General features: G+C 40.5%; 1 protein-coding gene across 1 annotated transcript; it reads right to left on the bottom strand.

Moving 5' to 3' along the window:
* Positions 1-13,907: 13,907 nt before the first annotated feature.
* JDP2 (Jun dimerization protein 2) lies at positions 13,908-26,858 on the bottom strand. Its single transcript, XM_032237589.1, has 4 exons — positions 26,521-26,858; positions 18,406-18,629; positions 15,353-15,457; positions 13,908-15,120 (listed from the first exon to the last, which is right to left on the bottom strand). The coding sequence occupies exons 2-4, from the start codon at positions 18,604-18,606 to the stop codon at positions 14,935-14,937; spliced, it is 492 nt and encodes a 163-aa protein (XP_032093480.1). The 5' UTR covers positions 18,607-18,629; positions 26,521-26,858; the 3' UTR covers positions 13,908-14,934.
* Positions 26,859-27,190: the final 332 nt, after the last annotated feature.

Raw genomic sequence — 27,190 nt, 5'->3', positions numbered from 1 at the left:
TGGATAAATGGTATAGGTGGATGGAGGAAAGAAACAAGGATCAATGAAGGAATATAACAAAGTCAAAAAATAATAGTTATGAGTAAAATAAGAGGGTTAAGAATGGTGAAATCCAAATGAAATATAATAGAAGGGGAATAATATAAGGTGAGCGGTATCGATTGATAATTGCTATTATAAAGAACAGGAAGCTCCTGTTCGTATTGTATTGCGTAAATGTGGTGTGCATCTAAGTTTTGTGTGTGTATATTTTACATGTTTGTTAATAAAAAATTAAAATATATAAAAAAATACTTCTAGTTTACTTCACAACTTTTGAATAGTGACCCCAAAATGTAATCCATACAATTAAAGTCCTCTTCTTTTTTTAAACATATATTCTGCATATAAAGAAGTGGCAGAGTTTCGGTTGTTCTGTCACTGCTGCCATGTTGACTTTTTTGACACACACATTAACACACTCACAGAGGTCCATGCTAGGGGTGGGTTGTTACCGGCGTTGCTGCTGGTTTACTTCATTTGCGCTTTACATGTGCTGTGCATGCGTGCACAGTTGACTGTAAATTGTTCTGCGCATGCGCAGAACATGAACAATTACAAAAAAATTACTGAAAAGCAAACGGCATTGGGAACCGGTTTGGGGGGTGTGGCCAGCCTGGGTCGCTGCCGGTTTGGGCGGCCAAGGCCAAAATACCACTACCGGTTTGCCCCGAACTTGTTGCGAACCGGTAGCAACTCACCTCTTGTCCATGCCCCTAGTGTTCATCTGCATTTTTCCTGATTGACAGAAAATGTGATTATAAAATGTGGTATTTTTTGCATATAACTACAAACATGTTACATTTTATATTATATATGTGTGTGTGTGTGTGTTGCATTTGTGCTGATAAATAAATTTATTTATTTATTTATTTATTTATTCATCAGCACAAATGCAACACAAATGTAACAAAGGCAACATAAAAAACGGCTTTCTGGCTGGATAGCTCCTAGGGTGATCTGAAAGACAGAAAAGGGAAGCAGTATGCTCTCTCCCATATTTGGGCATATCAGGGGTTGTGACACAATACATACATACATACATACATACATACATACATACACACACACACACTATATATATATATATATATATATATATATATATATATATATATATATATATATATATATATGTTATATTTATGCTGATAAATAAATAAAGGGAGACTAGTATAGATCTATTTCAAGCTATTTAGCTCTCATCAGCTAGCCATACCCAAGGCTAGCTGATGAGAGCTAAATAGCTTGAAATAGATCTATACTAGTCTCCCTTTATTTATTTATCAGCATAAATATAACAAATGTAACACAAAAGGCAACAGTAAAAAATATTGGGTTTCTGTCTGGATGGACTCTTGTGACGAGCCTAATGACAGAGAGTGGAAGTGTGACCTTCCTCCCATACTTGGGCATACCAGGGGTTGTGACTTTAAATATATATATATATATATATATATATATATATATATATATATATATATATATATATATATATATATAATATATATATATATATATATATATATTATATATATATATATATATATATATATATATATAAAATGGTATATACATGCGCCCTGCACTGGCTTGCCTCAGGGCCACTGCAGATAGGCCATCTACACCCCGACACCTCCCTCACCTCATGGCCATGGCACCACTGCCACTTGTCCTCCTCTGTTGTAGCTGCAAGCAAGCAGAAGAGGGCTAGCGGCCATGTGGGCACCTGCTGCACATGGCTGCTAATGCTACCAGCGCAAGGCAGGTGTCAGGGCATGGATGGCCTGGCTGCAGAGCCCTGAGCTCCACTGCCACCCCGCCTCACCTTGTGGCCAAGGAACCATGAGCAACCAGATGGAATGGGCAGGTGGCCAGTTGCATAAAGTCTTAGGTAGGGCTTATTTGGGGGGGGTCTTCTATTAGGTGCACGGGTAAAAAAACATGCTAGGGATTATTTTTGAGCCATGATTCAGCTGCAAAGAACTAAAAAGAGTTGGGTCCCAGTCAGTGGTGGGTTTCAAAATTTTTTAGAACCTCTTCTGTAGGTGTGGCCTGCTTTGTGCTAGTGGCTTGCCAGCCATGTGACCAGGTGGGAGTGGCTTGCCAGTCATGTGACTGGATGGGCATGGCCAATTTGTAAAATGTGGTGAAACTCACTTAACAACGCTCTTGCTTAGCAACCAAAATGTTGGCTCAGAAACTCTGGTATTTGAAGCACACAAGTCTTAAAGCTGTCAAGTTACAAGACCCTTGCACCCCTAACCCTTTAGAAAAAAACGCAGGAGTGTTCAAACTTGACAGCTTTAAGACTTTAAGGTTTAGATATGACTCTTAGAGGCGGGCGGGGCTATTGGTAAGCCAGCCAATCAGTGAGCGGTGGGCGAGGCAAGTGTGGTCCGGACAGGCAGGGGGAGGGAGCTGGAACTGGTTCTAAATGGCACGGTAGATTTGTGGAACTTCTTCAATAGAAGAGGTTAGAACTGGCAGGAACCCACCCCTGGTCTCAGTGCAGACAAAAGATTGCTATTCTCATTCTCACTTGGTTTTATCCTGATGTATCTGTTGGATCGGGTAATGGAGAGGCACACACAGGCTAACAGTAACAACAGCTCTTTATTAAGTATAACAAGTGAGAACAATCCAGCGAAGGTTGAGTCTGACAGCAGCCCTTTTATAGGGAGCTGTCAGACCCTACGACCAATAGGGTTAAACCTCTGTTCCTACTGGAACAGAGGACCTTGGTGGAAACCACTGTAGTTAGAACAAGTATCTAACAGTATCCTGTGCATTCTTCTTGGCAACAGAAGGGGAAAAGTCCACCTCATTTGTATATAATATTCCACTCTGCCAAATAGATCATCTTTACCACTATCTCCTGTTTAGTGGAGGAGGGAGGCTGGGGAAGATTTGAAGCTAATCACACTACAGACTCCCAAAGAGATAATCAATACTTTTAGAAGTATAACAGCTGGTGCCCTGCAATGCCAGTTTGCAATGCAGTCTTCTATGATAGCAAAAGTGCAGTTAGGACTTCTAGATTAATGCAAAGGCATTTGCAAAGTTCAGTGACATGTTTCCAGGCAGTGATTTTCACTCATTTTAGACACACACATTCTCTGTCTGCTGGAATTGTGCTTATAACCCAGTACAAAAAGTGAGGTGTCATGGAGGTCTAGGATTTCCCCAAAGATGCCACAATTAACATGTCAGCACGTTTATTCTGCAGAAAACTGATAACTATCACAGAAAGATAAAGGTTACTGGCAAAAAAAAAAATCTGCTCCTGAAACCTCATCTGAGACATCAAACCAGAGAGTGAAACCTCGGATAGCCCGAAAGTCAAAAAATGCTCTCATTAAAAAGAGAAATGTTATTTCTCAGTTGGGACTGTGGTTTCTAAAACATGTAGTACAAACGCCATCATTCCATCTTGCCTCCACTGAGTTTTGCACACATACGCACACACACGTAGCTCCTTGTTTAAAAATTAGGAAGCTTGCAGGATAATGAGGATGAAACTAAGCCCACACTGGAAATCACATCTTCAGGTCCCTTACTACATTGTTCAATTTCTGATTTGCTAAATTTCTTTCTTATGTAAAGATGATACTTTGGTAATGATTACCCAATGATAATCCATGCCACTGCATTTTGGACCAGCTGTAACTTCCTGATGCTCTTCAACAGCAGCCTCATGTGAAGCACATTGTAGTAATCCAACCAAGAGGTGACTGTGACATGAATGATGACAAACAATGCCTCCCAATCCCAGGAATGGGCACCTTTGGGACCTTTTGCTCACAAGAATATCTGCCTTCTTTGTGCATTCCCATGGAGAGGGCGTGTTCCAGGTCCCCATGCCAACTCATGGGGCCTAGGAAATAAATATACTGTATGTTTTTGGTGACTGCCCCTGTCGTCTGAAACAGGCTTCCCTCCTGACATGTCGCAGGCTCCAACCCTGCCAAACAAAAATTGACTGTTTCCCCTGGCATCTCGGCCTAGGTAAGTGGAGTCCTCTACTGGTATTTTTCATCCCTTCAGTTCACCATTCTGCATATTGGTTTAGTCTTCATTTTTGTTGCATACTACCCAAGGTCACAGTAGTTGAGTTGAGTGGCCATATAAATGTTTGAAATAAAATAGTAAAATATAACATATAAAATAATGTAAAATAATATGAATAATATAAAATATAAAATAATATAACATATGAAATAATAATATGAAATAATATGAAATAATATGAAATAATATGAAATAATATGAAATAATATGAAATAATATGAAATAATATGAAATAATATAAATAATATAAAATAATATGAATAATAATAAAATAGGCACATTACTATAGTTAGTTGTGGCCAGGACTTCCTGCCCATCTGCCTTTTGAGCAGAAGCTGTGTGTCCTAAAGCCTTCCTAACTGTCTAAGATCTGCCCAAGATCTAAGCAGAGAAGTGAAAGTGATTCTGGCTCCATTCCTGAGGACAGCAGATTGAGTTCCCCAGAACCATAAACCAATAGACCAGAGCAAGAAATCAATTCCGCAAGAAGGCTAAAGCTATTTTGATTGAGATTGACTGCAATACTGAATCTTGCAAGTCTGATTGTGCTGTACCTTCCCCCACCTTCTTATATTTCAGTGAATCATTGGGGAGGTCTCTGCCTGTCTGTCATGGACTTATGATGTGTTTTACTCTTTGTTGTTTTGGTGAAAGAACTCACATACAGTATGTCCATTGAGGTCATCTTTAATTTCCTTACCCCTTCTTATTCGAAGTATGGAACTCCACTGCCTATCCACCTGTAGAGTCAAGCACGCAGATCAGATAGGGAGGTTTCAGAGAGGCTGATAGAGTAGCAGCAGTCCCAACTGATTCCTAGAGCCAGGGAACTTGAGCACTGTCCCCAACAACCACCAGAGTCTTTAGGATGATTTTATATTTAGTCTTTCACTTCCCATCTCCCCAGTGGTGCGTTCCGGATCCCGTTGCAACCGGTACACTGCAATGGGGCCAGGCGTCCCATTTGCACCCACTGCCCACAACGCTCCAGCTGCTTGGCAGAGCATTGTGCAGGCACTGTACGCTCCATGTGTGTGTACAAATGGTAAGGAGGATGGGCAGGCGGGTGAGTCCTCGGGAGCACCGTACCAGAACGGTACCTGGTGCTCCCAGCAGGCACTGGTACGCCCGTACTGAGATGTACCGGCTGTAACCCTCCACTACATCCACCCCCTCACCCAGTTGAATGTAGAAACCCAAATAGGCACACTTCTGAAATGGTGACACTCCCCCCTCAGGATCCAGCCAGATCTCAACCTGTCAGGTTGGCATTCACATCCAATATTATATTGTAGAGAAGAAGGAGGTCTTATTACAGACTGACCTAGCATTCAAAAGCTTCAAGCAGAGTCCAAGGGTACCTAAGGCTTGAACCACATATTGGAGTAGAGTACAAGATGCTGGAATGGGGCACCAGGAAAAGATACCAGAGCTACAGTCTTTGAGATCCTATAATGTTGTTGCCTGTCCCTTCACAACAATCAGTTAATCACCCAGCTTTTTTGCATAACATACTGAGCTAAAATATGGATGACTCACTTTGTAGTTAAGTGTGTCATCGAAACACAGCTTTTATTTCTGATTAATATTTTATATTTCACTTCAACCTTTATTTCTCTTAGACACTGATTCATTGTTGGTATAATGGCATGATAGCAAACGTAGCAAAACTCAGGATGCCATTTTTTTCCCCAAACAAAAACTATTCTCCTGATGTTCAGACTTTTAAAGAAGAAAGAAAAGGATTCCAAAGTTTCAGTTGAAGGTTGATTCCAGCTCTTTCCCCACCCATTTTTTATAGCTATCTCTATCACACTGGTATCTGCTTGTGAATTTGCTATCTCTTTGTTTTGATCCTATCCAGAAAGTTTCATGATGATTTGTCAGAATGTAAAGCTGGCTCCAAAATAAAGATTGTAATTCCAGGAATCCTGGTTAGAATCAGGGTTAGAATGTAATTTCTAGGAGACTTGGGGGTGGCTTTGCAAATCTCCCTCTAAGACAAAGGCATCTGGAAAAAAATGAATAATATCAGTGGTGATGCAACCAGTTTAACAACCAGTTTGGTGAGTGCGCACTTCGCGCGCATGCAGCATTAAAAAAATGAACTTTTTAAGCTTTAAAAATACCTTCTATGTCAATGACTGTGAGTAAAACAGCTGATGCGCGGCAATCTGCTGTGCCGCACGAATCAGCTGAGCTAAAAACCAGGGAAATATAGGACAGGAAAGCACAGGGCCAAATGCTCACTGGAATTACCGGACCGAACTAGCTGAATCCCACCCCTGCATAATATCCATATGCAAATAAGAAAAACAATATGCAAACTTATTTCCAACTATCTAACTGTTTTGTAAGTGAACTCCAGATGGCATTAGATGATTGTCTAAACAGGCTGCATCTCAATTGCAATCAATCTAAAGAGGTATACATACTGTGTAGTAACTTGCTCTTCCCAAAAAAGATGGTTCCCAAACCATCTCAGTCAACAGGAAGTTGTTGCTCCCAAAACCTTTCAACCAGTAATTCATTTTAGAAAGTTTCTTTCCTGAATATCAACTACCATGATGAATGTTATTTATCGTACAATATTTACAATGCTAGTAACCCAAGAACTCACTAGAGAGAAATGTTCTTGATCATGTCTTTTGCATACAATAGAACCACTTAGCACAGCAGTGAACAACAAAGAACCATCCAGATGCTATTAAACTATAATCCCCAGCATTCCTCACCATTGTCCATACTAATGGAACTTCTGGCAGCTAATTTAACAAATATCTGGAAGATCATCATTTCCAATTCTATTCTCATATATGGGAACAGAAATAGAAAAAAAAACCCAAGATTAGCATCAGATTCTGCAGAACTGATGCTTATCAACTAAAACTTAAGCTAAGTTTGAGGTTCTTTTATTCACATTCACTATTTTTTCTTATTTAAGGCTAGTTGGCACATCTGGAATTTGAACACATACAGCGGATATATTCACACAGAACACCAGTGGCTGCTGTGAGGAAAGTAAACAATCACAAATACTCATGTACCAAAAAAAACAGACTAAAGATTGCTAGCCAATATTCTTCCTAACACCCTTTGTAGAATGTTCTGTCCCATTTCAAGTTTCTTTTGTCTCTTTTTTAAAGCTAGTAAGAATATCTCCAAACAAAGCCAGTCATCCTTTTGTTTTCTAAAACTGGGGGAGGTAGATACAGCCAGTTTGGTCTAGTGGTTAAGGTACCAGGCTAGAAAGCAAGAAACTATGAGTTCTAGTCCTGCTTAATAGGACATGGTGGCTCAGTGGCTAAGACGCTGAGCTTGTCGATCAGAAAGGTCAGCAGTTCACCGGTTCGAATCCCTAGCGCCGCCTAAAAGAGTGAGCTCCGGTTACTTGTCCCAGCTTCTGCCAACCTGTTTGAAAGCACATAAAAATGCAAGTAAAAAATAGGGATCACTTTGGTGGGAAGGTTCCGTGCGCTTTTGCACTTAGTCTTGCCGGCCACATGACCACAGAGATATCTTAGGACAGTGCTGGCTTTTCAGCTTTGAAACAGAGATGAGCACCACCCCCTAGAGTTGGGAACAACTAGCACATATTTGTGAGGGCAACCTTAACCTTACCATTGGCTATTAAAGCCAGCTGTGTGATCCTGAGCCAGACATTTTTCTCTCAGTCTGATTTAACTCATGGGGTTGTTGTGAAGAGAATAGGAGGAAGTTGTGTTGAATATGTTTAAGCCTTGAGTTTTGTAAAATATTAGAGTTAATCTTAATCATTCCCATCTCTATCCAGGATCAGGAAAGAGGCAGATCAAATCAAGTTGCTGTCATAAATGAGCAATTTGGTGTTCTTGTCCTGTTTCTGGACTTAGGTTGTGAAAAAACATATGCTGTTCCATATAGGCATTTGGACTGATCCAGTAAGGATCTCCTCCTATTGCTAGGTTTTTATTCAAAGAATCCATTATTGTATTTATTAGAGAAACTTTTTTTTTAATGTAATATTTGAAACGAGGGATTTGGTGGTAATGGTGAGGCAATTCAGAGAATTATAAAGCCTTTAACAGTGTAAATACTTCATATTTCAGGATTGTATCTAGCATCAAAATATGAAACTTTGGACTGAAAAGAATTGTCAGCAAGGTCCAGACAAATTATTGTGCTATATCACAAAATTATTAGATTGTTTTCCAAGAGTGAAAGCATTTTTTAGCATCCCTGTCCTTTTATGGTGGCCTACATGAAAGTTTGCCAAGCAGATTAAAAGTACAGCAGCCTGTTTTGTTTGTAAAAATTGCATGGCTGAAAGAATTCTACCAGTTCAGACTTTTCCTAGATGGAGATACAGGCCCAGAAGATGCTGTCTTAGAATTGTTAAAAACACAAAGCCTCTGATGGGGGAGATAGGCATTCTACTTGCATAAAAGAAAGGCATTCTAGATTGGGGTGCAGCTCCAGTGATTATCGGAAGCCTGTTTACTGAGGAAAAAGGGCGTTCAGAACTTTGTTAATCTTTGGCCAGGAACTCAATGTAGCGGGGGCGAGGTGTTGTCAGCATCACTAGCTGGCTGAACAAACTGTACTTCCTGAAAGCTATTCACTACTGTACCAGCATTTGGGATCACAGCTATTTTCATTTGCAGTTACGAATCCAAAATAATGGTAGCACCTTTATGACAAGCAGAAACATAGCAATTTTTTAAAGAAATATTGTATTTGAGATGCAGTAATTGGAAAAAATGATGTTTGTCAGCCATATGCATGTGGTTTGGCTTGGGGTTTTTTATGTGTTTATTCCCACTTGAAGGAAATAGAACATGCCAACTCCATCCTACCTGCATTTCTAGGTATGTCTACTTTGGATAGAGAAGCATATTTATAGACTGAATAGTTATATTAACTTGTTTTTGTTGTTTATTTATTTATAACCTACCTTTTTTATTTGTATAAATAACTCAAGGTGGCCAACATACCTAATTCTCTCTCCTCTTCTCTTTTCCAACATAATTATTTAAGATGCAAACTGGAATCTGTAAAGGTCTGCTTATCACAGGGGTGTCAAGCTCACGTTATCATGGTGGCGTTACGTGACATATCAGGATTTTTTTCTCCTTTTGCTAAACCGGGCAAAGGCGGGGCCAGCACATGATGCATCTGGCCTGCAGGCTGCAAGTTTGACACCCCTGGCTTATCATAAAATCATGAGGGATGGAAAGAATCATTTAGGCCAGTGCTGTCAAACTCACGGCCTGCGGCCAGACACATCATGCACTGAGCATGCCCATGCCCGGTTTAGTGAAGGAGAAAAAAATGTCCTGATATGTCATGTGATGCCACTGTGACAACGTGAGTTTGACACCCCTGATTTAGGCTAACTAAACTCCCAGCAATGTAAAAGAAATTAACCCTAACAGATTATCGTATTGCTTTAAAAGGTTTGGGGGAAAATTGGAATGGTAGATGAACGTTTTCAACAATTATTTAACACTGGCAATATGTTTGCAGGATCCCAAAGATGTAAAGCTATTGTATTGTCATGTCTGTACAACATACTCTGGGTTTGGATAATACGTTGAATAATGAACTTTTGTTTAAACCAACAAGTTCCTATTCCACAAAGTAGCAAACCAAAATTAACCCAATATATCATCCAGGTATCATCTACCTGCTAACTCTGCAGCTATTCTAGTTAAACCTATTGTGTAAACACAACATGATATGGCACTGGTCTACACACAGTACTTCTATACTGTCAATACACAGTACTTCTTGATGTCTGGACAAAGCTCTTTTCCATAACTCTTCAATAAGAGCGCTGACGGTGAAACCAATTCTGGGGTTCTCGCCATACAAAGCATGAATTGTGCTCCTTGTGAAGTTTCATCTAAAGCAGGGGTGTCAAACCTGCGGCCCGCAGGCCAGATGCATCACGCGCACTCCCATTTTAGCGAAGGGGAAAAGTCGCAATATGTTGCGTGATGATGCGAGTTTGAAACCCCTGATCTAGAGTAAACCCATTTTATTAAAATAACAAAAATGAAAGATTTAGATTTATAGAGGGCTTTGGGCAGAAGAAGGCAATGCTACCAAGGCAATAGTCAGATAAATGGAGCTTGAGTCCAGGCCAAACAAACAATTTGAGAAAACATCCTTAGTTCATGTGAAGATAAAGGAGGGAGAGGCACATTCAGGCTTGCAAGATTCTGTTACTTGTAGTCCTGATCTACATACCATTGGTTTCTTTCTTCTGTTTTACTTTGTACGGCCAACATCAATCTTGCAAGTCTGAATGTGATCCCTCCTTTCTTTCTTTCTCAAATAAAAGGGAAGACCTTATTTGAGATGTTTTCTCAAGTTATTTTCTTGGCCTGGGCTCAAGCCCATTTATCTGACCATTGATTCGGTAACAGTTATTTCTCCAGCCCTCAAGGCCATTCTCTCTTCCAATCTCAATCCAATTCTTTTAATGAATCTGTTCTAAGATTGGATTCAGGTTGCAGCTTTAGGTATGGTCTGGTGCCTCATAACTATATCTTAATTTATATATCCTGCTTAGCCATGATGTGGTTTGATTTTGGCTTAGCTTTATGTGAGACCCATTCATAAACTACAGTTTAGCAGAAAGATCTTAGCCCAATGTGCATTCTTGTCATAAAGCAATTGCTCCAGACAACCACATGGTGGCCATAAATGCTCACACTTGCACTAAGTACAGTACATAGTGGCTTTGAGCAATCCGTTTTCACTGGATTTTTATCGTACTTTCTGTCGAAAGCAGGGATTTTTGTGTGTGTGTGTCAGTCCCAATGTATACAACTCTCTTTCAAGGAAGATTGAAATTACCAAATTTTCCTTGCTAGCTTCCTGGAAAAAATTGTATCATTGTATCATGTGAAAGCTATGTTTGACATTTATTAGACTCATTTTGCTTTCCCTGGTCAATTTTTATAACATGTTGCTTCCTTAATATACTTTTACTGTTCACTGCTGTGATAGAGTTTATAAAAATAAGTTATGAAATACATATTTCTGTTCATAAACTCTATTGCGGTAATGTATATATTTGTTCAATAACCCTGAAGAAACATTTTATGAATCAGATTTTAAAATGAACCATTAGAAAACTGGCAAATAGTTCAGAAGGAATTCAGCAAAATATAACAGTGAGGGATGTGGTTTAGAAACATAAAATATAAACAAATAAACAAACAAATAAATAAACATGGCATGAAAATGCTTATCTCTCATTTATCATAATTGCTAAGAGAACATGGAGTAATATTTGTTTGTAATCAAATCCAATTTCTCAACATGCTTTATATTTTTAAATACATCCTCATTCTTTCTGTTTTGGAGTTGTCAAAAGGAATTCTGGGAACCAAGTGGTACTGCTAACAACAAGGTACAATCCTAATAGCTTGCATGCTAATGATGCCTGGTGCTGTAGCAATTTAAGCAGGTCAAGTAGGAAAACAGTTGTGGGAACACTGCCGCTATCCCAACCTAGCTCTTCTTGGCAGAATAGAGCCTGATTCCCAGAGCCTCAAAGTTATACTGTCACTATTGGATTTTCTAATAGACCAGAATTCCTATTCAACTCACTCAAATTGCAATTCTGGAATTAACTGGAATTAACTGGAATTAAGAATAATTTCTTATTGCAATGACATCCACTATATAATGTGTAGACGAAATAAGGAGAGATTGAGGTTTTGCACTTATTTATTTATTTATTAGACTTATATACCGCTTCATAGGGCTTTCAGCCCTCTCTAAGCGGTTTACAGAGTCAGCATGTTGCCCCCACAGTCTGGGTCCTCATTTCACCCACCTCGGAAGGATGGAAGGCTGAGTCAACCTTGAGCCTGGTGAGATTAGAACCGCTGAACTGCAGATAACAGTCAGCTGAAGTGGCCTGCAGTACTGCACCCTAACCACTGAGCCACAATAGGTAAAGGTTCCCCTCCCACATATATGCTAGTCGTTCCCAACTCTAGGGGGCGGTGCTCATCTCAATTACAAAGCCAAAGTGCCAGCTCTGTCTGAAAACAGTCTCTGTGGTCATGTGGCCAGCATGACTAAATGCCAAAGGTGCATGGAATGCTGTTACCTTCCCACCAAGGTGGTCCATATTTTTCTACTCGCATTTTAATATGCTTTCGAACTGCTAGGTTGGCAGAAGCTGGGACAAGTAATGGGAGTTCACTTCGTTACACGGCGCTAGGAATTCAAACCGCTGAACTGCAGACCTTTCTGATCGACAAGCTCATATGGCTCTTGGTTTCTAGCCTGGTACCTTAACCATTAGACCAAACTGGCTGTATCTACCTCCCTCAGCTTCATTTCTACAATAGTAAGGGGCTAAAGATTCAGTAGGAGAGGCAGTATAGAGCAGCAGTTATCAAATCATTGCTCTCTGAATGCATAGTACTTCAACTTCTATAATCCTGAACCGTAGTAGGAATTATAAGTATTAAAGTCTAACCTGTCTCAAAGGCATCACTTTGGAGAAGGCTGGCATAGAGTTTTATTCATATTAATGCATCTCATTTATTATCAAAGGTATTTCTTTTCACCCCAGGAATTAAAGCAGTTGATAACAAGAGTTGAATTTCCATTATTGTTGCTTTGTTACTATAGAATAAAGATGAGAAACTGGTGGGCCTTCGATTTCCAGTCAGCCTAACAATTGACCGGATTTGTAGTAAGACAATATCTGAGTAGTCATAGACTTTCCAGCTGTAGAACCTCCAAATAGCCCTATTATGCGAAAGCTTAGGTTTGTATGACACATTCTGTAGATCATTAATTCCAAAAGAATGAATGAAACTGAAAGAGAAAATGATATTGACTTTGATAAAATAGGGAGCATTTCTAGTGCGGGAGTGTTATCCTTAGAAATGCAAGGGGTGGCATGAGTTTAAAAACAGAACATAATCTGCAGTAAAATTAAACTGTACATATGTGTGCCGTTGAACTGAGAGCATGAACACAAACATACATAATGGTGTGTGGGTAGACAGACAAGACAGATGGATTTTACAGTCTTCCCTGGTTTTGTAAGACTGAATTATTTTCATTTTCAAATGCTCAGACACTGCGTCTAAGAGGAGTTCACGTTGTTGAACATAGAACTATTCCAATCTGAAAGGTTACAAAGGTCAGAGAATTTGTTTACTATGGAATTGTTTTCAATTGGCTAACAGTAGGTCTCTTGAGTTCATTGCCTTTTGAAGACTTTAGGAGCATCTTTACAGCTTAAAAAAATATTAATGAATCAATTGGGAAGCTTCTGCCTCAACCATATTTACTGCTTCCATATTCTGAATCTATTATTCAATAGGACATATGCACTCAAATTTTCAAAAAGATACCCTGTTTAAATCCTTCTGTTCACTTAAGGATTCACTGAAACATGCAATTTGACCAGAGTGCCTAAACATTTGCATGCAATTCTGTGTCAAATAGTTATCTTGAACCCAAATCTTAACCCAAGTTGAGATATCTCCAACAGCCAATTATTTCAAGACGGTCACCAAATTAAATATAGTTTTCAAATTAAATTCTGATATATATTTTAAATATCCTGACACGTAATCATGTAAGATTTAGACACACACACAAAAGGTGTCAGGGATGAGACTGATGAAATTAAAGATGTAGTGGCTTGAATTTTGGCTGCTAAAGTATTTTGAAACATTTTTTCAATAGTTCTGAAAAAAGTAGGTCAAAAACATACCTAAACATAATGCAATCAGCGCATCAGAACGCAGAATGAAGCACAGGAGATAGGAGGGTAAGTAAAAGTTAACATTTACTGATACAGGACTGAATATTATGAAGGACGTACATGGATGGACATGGCAGTGCAGCCAGACTAAAGGCACAGGGCCCTTTTCCCAGCATGCCGAGGGAAAGGACTGGATACCACCAAACAAATAACACAATGGAGATAACTGCCGCATATATATTTGTAACAAAGACCATAATAACATACATTTCTATTGGATCACATCAAGTGATTATATAAATCCGTATAGAGGCTGTATAAAACTTTTATAAAAAAATATTTAAAAACTGTAAAAATGTGCATTTTAAAAGCATGGCCTCTGGACAGCTGGGCTGTAAACATTATACTGAGGGTATGCTTGTGGGGGCGCCTGCGCCACAGTGCCACAGACAGGCCCAGCAATGAGGCAGGACTTGTGTCAAGTGTTTGCCATTCTTGGTTTCTGGTTCTGAAAGAGAGAGAGACACTGAGAGAAAGGAAGGAAGGAAGGAGGGAAGGAAGGAAGGAAGGAAGGAAGGAAGGAAGGAAGGAAGGAAGGAAGGAGATAGCACATGACAGGTCCTAAATGGGGAGGATACAAGAACTATTGTCTGCCCAGTTTTGCCTGTTGATGGCTTCCACTTAATCCCTACTAACTCTCAACCATTCGCTGTGAGAAGAGGAGTAGCAAGAACCATGATGCTACCCTCCCAGTGTCCAGGCTTGGAATGCAGGCCTGTAATGGGCTGCTTAAAGATTTTCCACAAATTTTTCCACAGATTTTCCAGTCCTTGAAGTACTGCAAGGACAACCAGCAAAGCCTTCACAATGGCCACCATATCCACTCAAGCTGACCTCTTAGTGGCAAAGGAAGCTTCCCACTTCAGTGTTCCATTGATCCTTCTCTTCCTTTATCTGGAATGTGCAATCTTTAAGGAAGCTCCTTAGTCCTGACTGCACTAATCTTGACAGTGCACAGTTTGTCATACAGTAATTAGATGAGAGACTCTCAGAGACCCTGTTTGTGCAACGCCTTGCCCACCATGTGTTTTATTTCATTTCTTCTCAAGCTGTTCCAGCAATGGATTGGCTTCATTCTCTGGTGTTTTCACACTATCTGTCCGAACAATGCAGGTGGGACGGTGGCGATTCAGCATCAAAATCAGCTGCTGCCTCTCCTGCTTTAGCTCTTCTATCTGTGCCTTCAGCTCAGCATTCATGAGTTCCAGGCGCTCAGATTCCTATGCAAAATCAGAGAAATGTGGAGGTGAAGTTTTTGGTTTCTCACTTACACTGTGGAAAAAAAGCCACTGCCTCATCCAACATCCAAAGCAAAACAGACAGACAGAGCACTTCTCTGCATTGTGAAGCACGCATGGAGAATAACACAGGTGCTTCCAGGAAATCAGAGGATTTTCTTCAGATGTTTTATCTGTCTTTATAATAGTAGAAGGAACAAGGGGTCACACTCACCCGCTGCAGGAATTCAGTTCTCTCTTTCTTCTTGTTCCGACATCGAGCAGCTGCCACTTTGTTCTTCTCTCTGCGTCTTTTCCTCCTTTCTTCTTCCTCATCTAGCTAAAAGAAAAAAACGCAAGTGCAATAAGAAAACTGAACAAAGACAAAGAATCACATGATGCTAACTACATCTCACCCCCTCAGCGCATGACGCTTACCTCCACAAAACATTTAATCCTTAAACTGCCATAGGGACAAGGATTGAAATACTCAAATCTATATTCTGCTTTTTTGTCTGTGGGCTTTTTAACAAGCCCACAGACAGATTCGCATGTCCTGATGATACTGATGTGGAATAGATGCCTACATCTTAAGAGGGAGAGTGGCAATGTATGCCACTAATTATTCATCAGGCAATTAGCACCTTCAAAATATTCTTCTCCCTGCCCATGCATAAGCACAAGGAGATTCAGGGCAGCATATCATTAAGCTCGTGGACCATTTATCATCAATGAGGCCTGGGTGACAATTTTATATCACTACTGAATAAAGCTTCAGCAAAGAAGCCATCTAAAATTCTTCTCCTGGGAATCTCATTGTAAAGGATCCTGAAAGATTTAGATTATTTGGGTGACCTTCAGCCAATATCTGCAGCACTCCTGTTAAAATGAGCCTGGTATGCAATGCTGAAATCAACCCTGTTCAGATGGTATAACCCAGTGGTGGGTTTCAAAAATTGTTCGAACCTACTCTGTGGGTGTGGCCTCCTTTGTGGGAGTGGCTTGCCACCCATGTGACTGGATAGGAGTGGCTTGCCACCCATGTGACCGGATATGACGACACTTGTCAGAACCACCTTAAATTACCTCACACACAGCACTGGCATGCATAAGAATATGATGTAAACTTGTTTTTTAAAAGGCATCTTTGGTTTGCGTTAAAACAACTTCAACGCACGCAATGTTCTGATTGCACCACAAACGCAGTAGTCATCCTTACTTTTCAAAGAGACACTGAGTTTTATAAATATGAGCATGATAGTGTAGAATAATCATATCCAAGGGCCAGTGGTGGGTTTCAAAAAATTTTGGAACCTCTTCTGTAGGTGTGGCCTGCTTTCCGGGTCCACTGGTGGAACCTCTTCTAACCGGTTTGGTAGATTTGACAAACCGGTTCTACTGAATAGGTGCGAACTGGTAGGAACCCACCTCTGGTATAACCCCATCTTGAACTCAGTGCACATAGTGTAGTGACCAGCAAGTTACTCCCCTCGGCATAGTATGAAACCTTTGCTTTCGTTGTATCCTGTGTTCACACTTCATAGGACCAGACTCTCCATTGTTGCCATTTGCTCTTCCTTCAAATTTTCATTACTATATATTCCAACATTTACCACTGAATATTCACTTCCTTCTACAATAACCTTACGTCTCTGATCTACTACATTATTGGACCTTTCTGCTCAAATCAATCAGACTTGTTTATGTAAAAGCAAGTCACACTATGGTTATTTCCAAGTAAATACTTTAGAGGTATGGAGAAGATCACAGCTTTCTCAAATGTCAACATTATTTTAAAACCACATGTTCTCTTTTTACAGACAAGCATACATGTCAGCTTTTCTGAAGTTAATGAATAAATGTAGTTTTACAAATATAAAAAAAAGTACAACTATATAAATACAACCTATTTCGGAGTTCTAGAAAGGAGGATCAACTTTACTTTTTTTCATCATAATTGTTGGTGGTGTGAGGGGAAAAAAAGACTCTCCAGGCTGCTTTGTGTGAGCTTTATACCAACTAATCAAGGAATCAGTTCTTTAATACAGTAAGTACTTATATGTAGGTTTGTTCATTCATTCAATTTAAATGATTGCCTATTTGACGTGTAATTCTAAGTAGCCAGCATCCAGTTAAAAGCAACAACTAACAATTAAAACAAATTTAAAAGCCCATCATATCGAAGGCACTCTCTCTCACGTGTGATGCATATACATACTTATACATACATGTACATCCTGAAAAAAGGCTCCCCTAATGTTCTGGTCTACTGTCATGGAAAACCCAAGTCTTCAGTGCCTTGTGAAAGGCCAGAAGAATGATGGCTTTATAGCAATAGCAATAGCAGTTAGACTTATATACCGCTTCATAGGGCTTTCATCCCTCTCTAAGCGGTTTACAGAGTCAGCATATTGCCCCCACAGTCTGGGTCCTCATTTCACCCACCTCAGAAGGATGGAAGGCTGAGTCAACCTTGAGCCGGTGAGATTTGAACCGCTGAACTGCAGATAGCAGTCAGCTGAAGTGGCCTGCAGTACTGCACTCTAACCACTGCGCCACCTTGGCTCTTGTGATGTATCTTTTATGTATCTAAGGGATGACACCGTTCCACAGAACCACAGTTCCTGTTATTTTGGATAGTTATTTTGAAATTATGAACTGCATAACACTAGATTAGACTAAAGACTAACATTACCTTTATTTTAAGAGCCAAGGTGGCGCAGTGGTTAAATGCAGCACTGCAGGCTACTGCTAGATCAGCAGGTCAGCGGTTCAAATCTCACCGGCTCAGGGTTGACTCAGCCTTCCATCCTTCCGAGGTGGGTAAAATGAGGACCCAGATTGTTGGGGGCAATATGCTGACTCTCTGTAAACCGCTTAGAGAGGCCTGAAAGGCCTATGAAGCGGTATATAAGTCTACTGCTATTGCTATTGCTACTGCTATTTCAAATTTTCAATTTTGCCTAATTTAGAAATCTAAAAAAAACTCCTAATAAAAACCCAAAATCCACGCAAGCTCATTACCTTTAAGGAATAGGCCACTTATAGCAGTGGTACATTTCTTCAGGCTCATGTGGAAGACTGGAAATAATTGGGCTGCTTTAAAGAGCAGGAGAAAAGGTACAGAGCTCACCCAAATCAGCTCTCCAAATAATTTTCAAAGCATGCATGCGCATAAGCAGAGAAAGCCTGTAGGTTTATGAACAAAAGGAACGATTCTTTACTGTTTTTGAACCCTGATGGACAAATACGGCTGGCACTTCAACCCAATTTTATATTAGAACCTACCTCACTTTTCATTGGCTGAGGCCTCTTGCCCAGTTTCACCTCCAGGAAATGTAGTGGTGAGATCATGGCCCCAATGCTGCGAATGTCGGCATACTTCAGTTCCTCTGCTGTCAAGGTAGTACCAGGTAACCCTGCCAAAGGGCCAAGGCCAGGCAGAGCGCCAGCTGTCAAGGATGGGTCTGGAATCTGCCCTGGCATCATAGCAAGATACACAATTCCACACCCTATACAAAAAAAGGAGAAACTAACCATCATTTTCCATAGGAAACTAAGCAGGGAGAATCCACAAAGAGTGTTATGAAGAAGCATTATAATTGGCTATTTTCTGTGAAACTTCCCCTGCCTTTCTTTCTATATCTCTGTCTCTCTGTCTCTCCCTCCCCCCTCCCTCATACATGGCTATGAAAATTGATAAATAAAATAACATAAAGTAAGTTTAAAGCAGACTTTCCGGCCATGTAGTTAAAAGTTTGTTGTCTAAGACACTGCACAAAAACCTTTGGACAAAGATATCTTTATGAATATTTATTCTTATTAAGAAATCCCATCACAGATCAAAACCAATCTGCTTTCAAACAGTTAAACAAAGAAAATAAAATGCAAAAGTAAAAGGCTGTCGGAGGGAAAACATTAAGCAAAGCTAGACAACTGAACATTGTACCTTCTTTATGTGTCTATAAGCATTTGCTAAATTGAAAGGAGGTTGTTCACAAGAAAAAAAAGAAGAGGAATTAATAATTGCTATACCGAGAGGAATCAACCAACTTTGTGGATTAATGCTTTAACAAACAAGAAGTAATGATTAGCTAATGCATCAAGGAGCCTGTTCAAGGTATTTAGAAACTCAAGGAGGAAGGCAGAATTGCAAAAGGAAGTTAACAAATTGCAGAGATTATTTAGGACTAGGAATTATGTAGTCTCTCCAGGTGAAACCTCAAAAGCATTGATCAACTTTAGTACTGCCTACTAAAATGTTCCTTTGGAAAGTACTACTATTTAAAATGCTTTCCCATATTTGGTTTGGGTTGTGCTAGTAACAGTCGCCAGTAGTTTTAAAGTCAGGGGAAAGAACCTTCATAAAGAGGACCACCTTGATTTTATCTGTTGATACTGTTCAGCACAATGATGAAAGCTACAGAGCTTGTTTCTGCCCATCCTGCCAAACTTATAACACATCCTGCCAGAACTTTCACTCAACTGCTGTTCTTAAAATGCTAAATGTGAAGGAGGTGGGTGAGGCACTGACACTGCTTTGTGTTCGTGTGTATGTGCAAGAAGCAAGGTATGTATATGCAGGTTTTAGTGTTTTACCACAGATTTGGTAACCTTTGGAAATCATTTGATTGACAGGTAGTTATAAATGCTCATTTGACTGAAGGGTAATCACAAACAGTGGTGTTAAATAAACTAAATAAAATTAAAATAATGAATCACTGCTAGGGAGAAAGCTTTGCTTTTTCAGAATTCATGTGATTAAACTTGACACTGATGCTATAAGCTTGAATGACAGTTGAGAAAGAGTATGTATTATCACATTAATAATACCCTTGAATATTTATTTAGGAAAAAGAACATTTGGCCTTTGCAAAGTCAAGAACACATTGGCTTCACACATCCTCTAAACCAGGGGTAGTCAACCTTTTTATACCTACCGCCCACTTTTGTATCTCTGTTAGTAGTAAAATTTTCTAACCAGCCACTGGTTCCATAGTAATAGTGATTAGGGAAGTAACTTTACTTTATAAAATTTATACAGCAGAGTTACTGCAAACCCTACCGCCCACCATGAAAGCTGGAACGCCCACTAGTGGGCGGTAGGGACCAGGTTGACTACCACTGCTCTAAACCATTATTTAGTAACTAAATTATAACTAACTTGGATTACAAACCTTAACAGATGCATTTATGCAATATGCTGAGCTAGACAGAAAGAATTATGGTTAGTATTAAGTATGAATTCAAATATACATTGTACCTAAAATAAATATGCACAATATTCCTGATAATACACAGCTGTCTTATATTATGCCAAAGATGACGTAGTATTAGGTATTTTCATTTAGTATGCATTTTTATTCTAGTGAGGCATATTTTCCCTGCCTTCCACAATTCTAGAGGAGTTGATTTAAATGATTCAACAAAGATCAGCCAGTGAACTTCCATGGCTGAAAGTATTTAGAATCTGGGTCTCCTCCCTGCTCGCCCAACACCTCAACCATTATATAACACCAGATCTTTCACTACTTTTCCACTAGACCAGGATGTACACTGGCAGCAGCTCTGTAGCATTTGAAATAGCTCTTTCATATCACCTGTCACCCTAATGGGAGATACAGGTAGTCCTTGACTTACAACAGTTCATTTAGTGACCGTTCAAAGTTACAACGGCACTGAAAAAAAAGTGACATGACCATTTTTCAAAATTACAAACTTTGCAGGATCCCCACAATCAGGTGATCAAAATTCAGATGCTTGGCAACAGGTTCATATTTATGACCATTGCAGAGTCCCAGGGTCATGCGATTGCTTTTTGCAACCGTCTAACAAGCAAAGTCAACAGGGAAGCCAGATTCACTTAACAACTGAGTAAGTAACTTATCAACTGCAGTGATTCACTTAACAACTGTGGCAAGAAAGGTCATAAAATGGGACAAAACTCACTTAACAAATGTCTCACTTTACAATAGAAATTTTGGGCTCAGTTGTGGTCAAAAGTCCAGGACCCACCTGTACTAACATTTGATAAAGGTACATTTCAATGCAAAGTGTGTACTGTATTTTATCATGATCAACTCTCCTTCCCTAACCCCCTTCACCTTTGAGCAGGGACAGACCATTTAGGGCTCCTCCAGAGCAGCTCTTAACGCCATTCAGCATTCTCAACCACAAGAGGCCATTGCAACTGTAATTTATAACAACTGGAACAACTAAAGGAAGCCAAAAGGCCTTATTTTAAAACAAATCAGTTATTATCATTAATCTAAATCTATCTTTTCCAATTCAATGCCTTCTAGATATGTTAGATGCACCTCCTATCATTGCTGGCCTAAAGTCACATGGATAGGGGTATAAACCAAGTTACCGTTCAACACGGAGCATGTCAGGTCACAAGAGGCAGCGAAAGCTTCAGCTTTTCTAATGCAGTTAGTTAGACTTAAGGTTGCGCACCACAAAGATCATCTTCCATATCATTTTATGTGTCCCTTGCTTTTTATTGAGGTTCTAAAAGTGAAGCGATTAAACCTGCCAAACCAGAAATAATTTGCCTAGGTAGAAAATTGTTCCTACTGCCGAAGTGACATAAAGGAGCTGGTATACATTTGAATTACATTAATAACTGCACTTTCTTCTACTCTTGATGTTCTTTTGTAAACAAACTTTTAAAATATTTTCCAGAGTTGTGGAGACTAAGAAACATGTGATATAAAAAACGTTTGAAAACTGGTTTAGTATTGTAACCTACCTTGTATTTTCTCTTCCTAAGACATTTCCTATTAGCTTTGTCATGATTTGGCTGAGGCTTCAATTATGATAACAGAATAGGAAGGACCTTGGAGGTCTTCTAGTCCATACCCCTGCTCAAGCATCTCTATCATTTCAAACAAATGTTTGTCCAGACTTTTTGAAAGCCTCGGGTATTGAAGCACCCACAACTTCCGGAGGCAAGTAGTTCTATTGATTAATTGTTCGGTCAGGAAATTTCTCCTTAGTTCTAGGTTGGTTCTCTTCATGATTAGTTTCCATTCATTGCTTCTTGTTCTACCTTCAGATGCTTTGGAGAATAATGTTTTAACCTACATTCATTATGTCTAATTTGGCCCATATGTGTTTCAATGAAAAGGCATTTGAAAGCAACTTTTTTTCTAATTTGTGTTACCTTTTTTAAAAGGCAGCTATGCAAATATTCAAAACTGACTGGAAGTAATTCAAGGAAAACTCCTATAGGGTAGAATTTTTTTTCTTTTAATATCACATTTGGATATTAAACAAGTGATTTTTTTTCTGATATGATTTTTTCATATTCAAATCCCAAAGCTGGCATTGTTATTAGGACAGTGCTTAAGATTCTAGATTTTACATTTCGCTAAGTTAACCTAGGACTAGTTCAATCTGCTGCATCCTGATTGGCAATGATGAGATATGTAGTTCAGCCTACCTAAATTGGGGAAGTGTGACCCAATTAAATTATTTTTAAATTATTATTTAATTTAAAATAATTTATTAAAATAAATTATTTTTATATGCAAGAGAGCCATGAGAACATATTCCTTATTTTTAAATTATTATTTAATTTAAAATAATTTATTAAAATAAATTATTTTTATATGCAAGAGAGCCATGAGAACATATTCCTGTCTCTACATAGGCCTTCATAAAACCAAAGACATAGTGGTTTGCTTTTTTTGCGGCTTAGCATGTTGTATAAAACATGTTCCAAAAGTTGATATTTCAATATATATATTGTATGTATGTATGTATGTATGTCTATCAACATACATACATACATACATACATTCATTATCTATCTATCTATCTATCTATCTATCTATCTATCTATCTATCTATCTATCTATCTATCATCTAGCTAGCTTGTAAATATTGTAAATGTGTAGGCCTCAGGTTCCACTGCAATCTTCCTGCTGATGCAAAAGCTACTATATTATTTACTGCTGGAACATAGCTAGAAACAGAGGCCTCTTCCAAAGTATACATTCAAGAGCGGGGTCCAATGCCTTTGAAGCCCTTCTTCTCTAAGTCTTCCATCCCCTTGTTTATCGACTTCACCAGTAATAGCAGCAATGAAAGAATATGGATCATAATCCTCTCAAGGTGCCCCATCAGAAGCACTTGGCTGGAGTCCCCACTAGGCTATCGGTGGTTGAGAGTGAGAGAAGTTATAGTCTAACAAAAACTGAGGCATTGAAAATGCTTCTTCAAAGCCTCTTATTCAACTAAAGGTTGAAATGAATTGTACCTAGCTCTATTAGGCGGATCACCATATTTTAACCCTCATTATAATGCTGCTCATTCTTTCACTTCTGCAACAACAAAAGAATCTCTTTGGTATTGATCTATGTTTCTAGAACAATAACTATAGAAATAAAGATCATATTTCAATGAGAAAGTCCCTGGAATTTGGGGCAGAGATGCAGTATTCCCATGGCGTTTACTGCATAATGGCCAGAGGTTACAGAGCAAACAGCCTCATTTGTCTCTTCAATCCTCCAGAACAAGCATATAATCTCAAGACTGCTGCTCCTTGCAAGGAAGATGGATTTTGACTGCAAGTCCTATGTCCCCCTGACCCACCCACACAAATGGGCATTTTAAACTGTTAGGAACTGCACAAAGAATTCAACATCCTAACAACTGGTCTCCCGAACGCCCCCACAAGTTTGCCGATTCCCAGTGGAGAACTCTGGCAAGAGCCTGCAGATTGCTTCCATGCAAGCGTCAAGAAATAAGCTGAAAAATTCCTAGCCTGACTCAGTGAAGTATTTGTCTCGGCTCAGCTCTCCAAGCCCCAACACATGTGCGTGCGCGCACACACACACATGCATATACACATACAGCCAGTGAGTTTGGCAGTCCTTGCGTTCCAGGGCTGGTAATACAAGCCATGGAGCAAGCTGCCAAGACAAGCAACAGAACAAGCCAGGCCCCATTTCATTGGCCACCATCAGTTGCATATGGCCCTGGAACCAGCCAAGCGAGTGTTCTCACCCACCTTGAGGGCATAGGAGACCCTGTGTTTTCAAGTACACCTCCGCAGGGCCTTCATTAAAAGAAAAAGAAACATAATGTGGCTCTTGCTTGCTGTTTTTCCCCCTCTCGATTTCATCTGCAATCTACTCTCAAATAATTAAGGGCAGGGGCTGGGGAAGAAAGAAAAGGGCCTTCTAGAGGGAAATGCAGAAAACCAGCTTTCGCTCCATTTCATGCTTGATACTAAAGTGAATTTAGGATTCTTTCTGTGCTTAGTTTCCTTTACAGGTTTCAGAGAGGTGGAAGATCTTTTGTGAAATGGCAGACACGAAGCATCCACTTTCCAGAACAAAACAGATCAGGTGGATGTGAGCTCAGCTCAAGCTTTAGTCAAAAAGATTACTAGCCTGCACAATCGCGTTGTGCAACCCAAAGAAGTGAACAAGCGGACTGGCAAAAAGCACCATTATGCCATTACTCTCTTTGCCAGTCTAAACAGAAAGAAAGAAGCTCTCAATCCGAGTTAGTAACAAGATGCTTTTCAAAGGGATTAAGACAGCATTCTGTGCATTTATGGGATCTATAGCCTACAGTGCAAAAGCATACGCAGCAAAACTGTTCTGTGTAAAAAAAGAAAACACGGAACAACAGCAACAAAAAACTCATCAGTTTTCCAGAAAGTCACAATGTTTTTCAAGAAAGCACTCAAATTTATAGCAATAGGCAAAAGATATGCAAAGAATGCAGCACACTGTAAATATGGCCCCACAAAAGATGCTTTCTTCAGGCCTTCATGCTCTTGTTTTCAATCAGTAAAATAAAACTTACATGCCAGAAAAGGTGTGGCTAACTAACAGACACGTCCAAATCAAAGCTATGAAATTTGCAAGCTTCAAATCACTTTTCCTAGCTCCTCCAGGCATGGCCTAGCTCAGTTTAACTAACACTTCTGCATCCACAACTTTAACCCCATTATAGTCTGGAAACTAAACCAGTGGGGATGGTCCTGTCCTGAAGCAGAAAACTCATTCATAAAAGCACTAGAGACACATGAATGGATGGGGAAACATATCCTCTAGATTAGTGGAAGAAAACCTATGGCTGAAGCAGGAACATTATTAATAAGAAAATCATAAGAAAGGGAAGGGGGAAGTTAGCACAGAAGGCATAATTCTTACAGCAATTCTATATAACACATAAGTAAACTACAGCTCTGTTACTTGTTATCTATTGGGAGCACTCTGTAGCTCTTATCTCTTTAGGGACACAAAAGCCTTCTTGTCATTCTCCTACCTGGAAAAGCCAGCTCACCATGCTGTTTCTTCCCTAATATCAAATAGAAGACGGGGCCTTGCTGTCCTGTTTTCCTTTACTCTTGAGAAATGGGTGGATGGAGGAAGAGCCAAATAGGTGGATAAAGAAGGAAAAGATTCTGATAGGACATGCAGGAAAAGGAAGAAAAGCAAACAGTGAAATAAAATGTCCAATTATGATGCAGGACACCCAAAAAACTTCCAGTAGGATGAAGAAAAAAATGTCCCTTTGTGGAACTGTTTATCAATGAAAAGTGAAATGAAAATGTTCTAGATAAAATGGTTATAAAAGAAAATACAAAATTAAACTGGAATAAAATTCTTTTCCTCCTAATGTTACATCGCATCGCTGCCTCTTTAGTAATTTACAGCATTCCTAAACATGATAGCTGGACAGTATACCTGCCTTAAAGGGTCACCTCTGACCTGAGGTATGTTGCACAAGCATCCTCTTACAGTTTAATCTAACTACCAATATCAGTGCTTTGTTGCCGATGCCAAGAATCCTGCCTTGATGCAATTTACTAGATTAGGAAAGGAAATTTAATTCAATCTTTTTCCAGCCCAGATTCCCCCAGCTGCTTGGAAAGTTAGAATACCGAATAGTGCCTACAAGAAACCAGGGAGAAAGCTTTCAGGATATCCCGATACCCGACAATGAAATTTACGTTCCGCACCGATTCATCCAAAATAAATAAATAGCAACGGAGCTTTCTCTCCCATTACTAAGTATCAGTTTCCCGCTCACTATACAAATGTACCGGAATTTTGCACTGGGGGGTGGGGGGAAAGCGGCTACGATATTTAGACACTCAGCGTGTCAGCAAGGCAGTGAAAGAGTCCTAAGCAGCAGCTAATGGGGGGCGCGGCAGCTTCGACCCTGGGAATGCGCCAACGGCCCGGGGCTAGCAGCCCCCAGAGCGGCTGAGGCTCCACCATCGTCGCTCCTGGGGGAAAGCACAGGCCCCGAGCAGGGACGCCGAAAGTCAGATCCGACGATCGCAGCCTCGGCAGGCGGACCAGGAAGAAACCACGCGCGGAGCTCCCGCAGCACCAACCCGCCCTTCCGCCGCGCGCAATCCTTTTCTGTACCCACCGGAGGGACGGAAAAGGCGCCCCCGGGGCCCGGCTGCAGCGGGAGCCGAGTCGCACGCTCAGCTCCTCCAGCGCCGCCGCCGCCGCCGCCCAGCGCCGGGAGCGACTCTCGCCTTCTCCCTCCAGGCCCGCCGTGCCGATCTCAGCCTGGTCCCGGGACCGATCCTTCCTGCGGCCGCGGGCACGCCTGGGTCGCAGCAGCCCCGCCTTCACCGCCAGCCGCTTGGCCCCTCTCGCAGGCTGTGCCGGACGGCTGGGTGGGTTGCATCAGCCCCTATTATATAGCAGCCCCTGCGCTGCGGGGAGGGGTCGGGAATGCGGAACCGGCCGGGCTGCCAGTTCCAGACGTCAAGGTGGGAGGAGAAGAGGGGACCGCAGGGGAGGAGATCGCAGCCGGCGTGGGGGAGGCGGGACTTTTCGCGGACAGAACAGGATGGCTCTCCTGCCCGTTCCCGCCAGGCGCCCCTCTCGTCCACTCTCAGCTTCCCCCTGCGCCCCCCCCTCAAATGCTCAAGTCCAGTCGGAATGGAAGCAGGAGCCCGAGCAAGTGCAGGACGCCAGCTTTCACATCGCTGTAACCGGGAAGGCTTCCAGGTCAAAGGGCGTGCCTTCCAAGCGGGCAATATAACCTCGCTCGGCACCTTCTCTCTCGGAAGGAAAGCTGCGAACTG

This window comes from Thamnophis elegans, chromosome 1, assembly GCF_009769535.1.
Source record: "Thamnophis elegans isolate rThaEle1 chromosome 1, rThaEle1.pri, whole genome shotgun sequence".
Lineage (NCBI taxonomy): Eukaryota > Metazoa > Chordata > Lepidosauria > Squamata > Colubridae > Thamnophis > Thamnophis elegans.
Note: the sequence above shows the minus strand (reverse complement) of the source record. Positions and strands in the feature narration are given on the sequence as shown.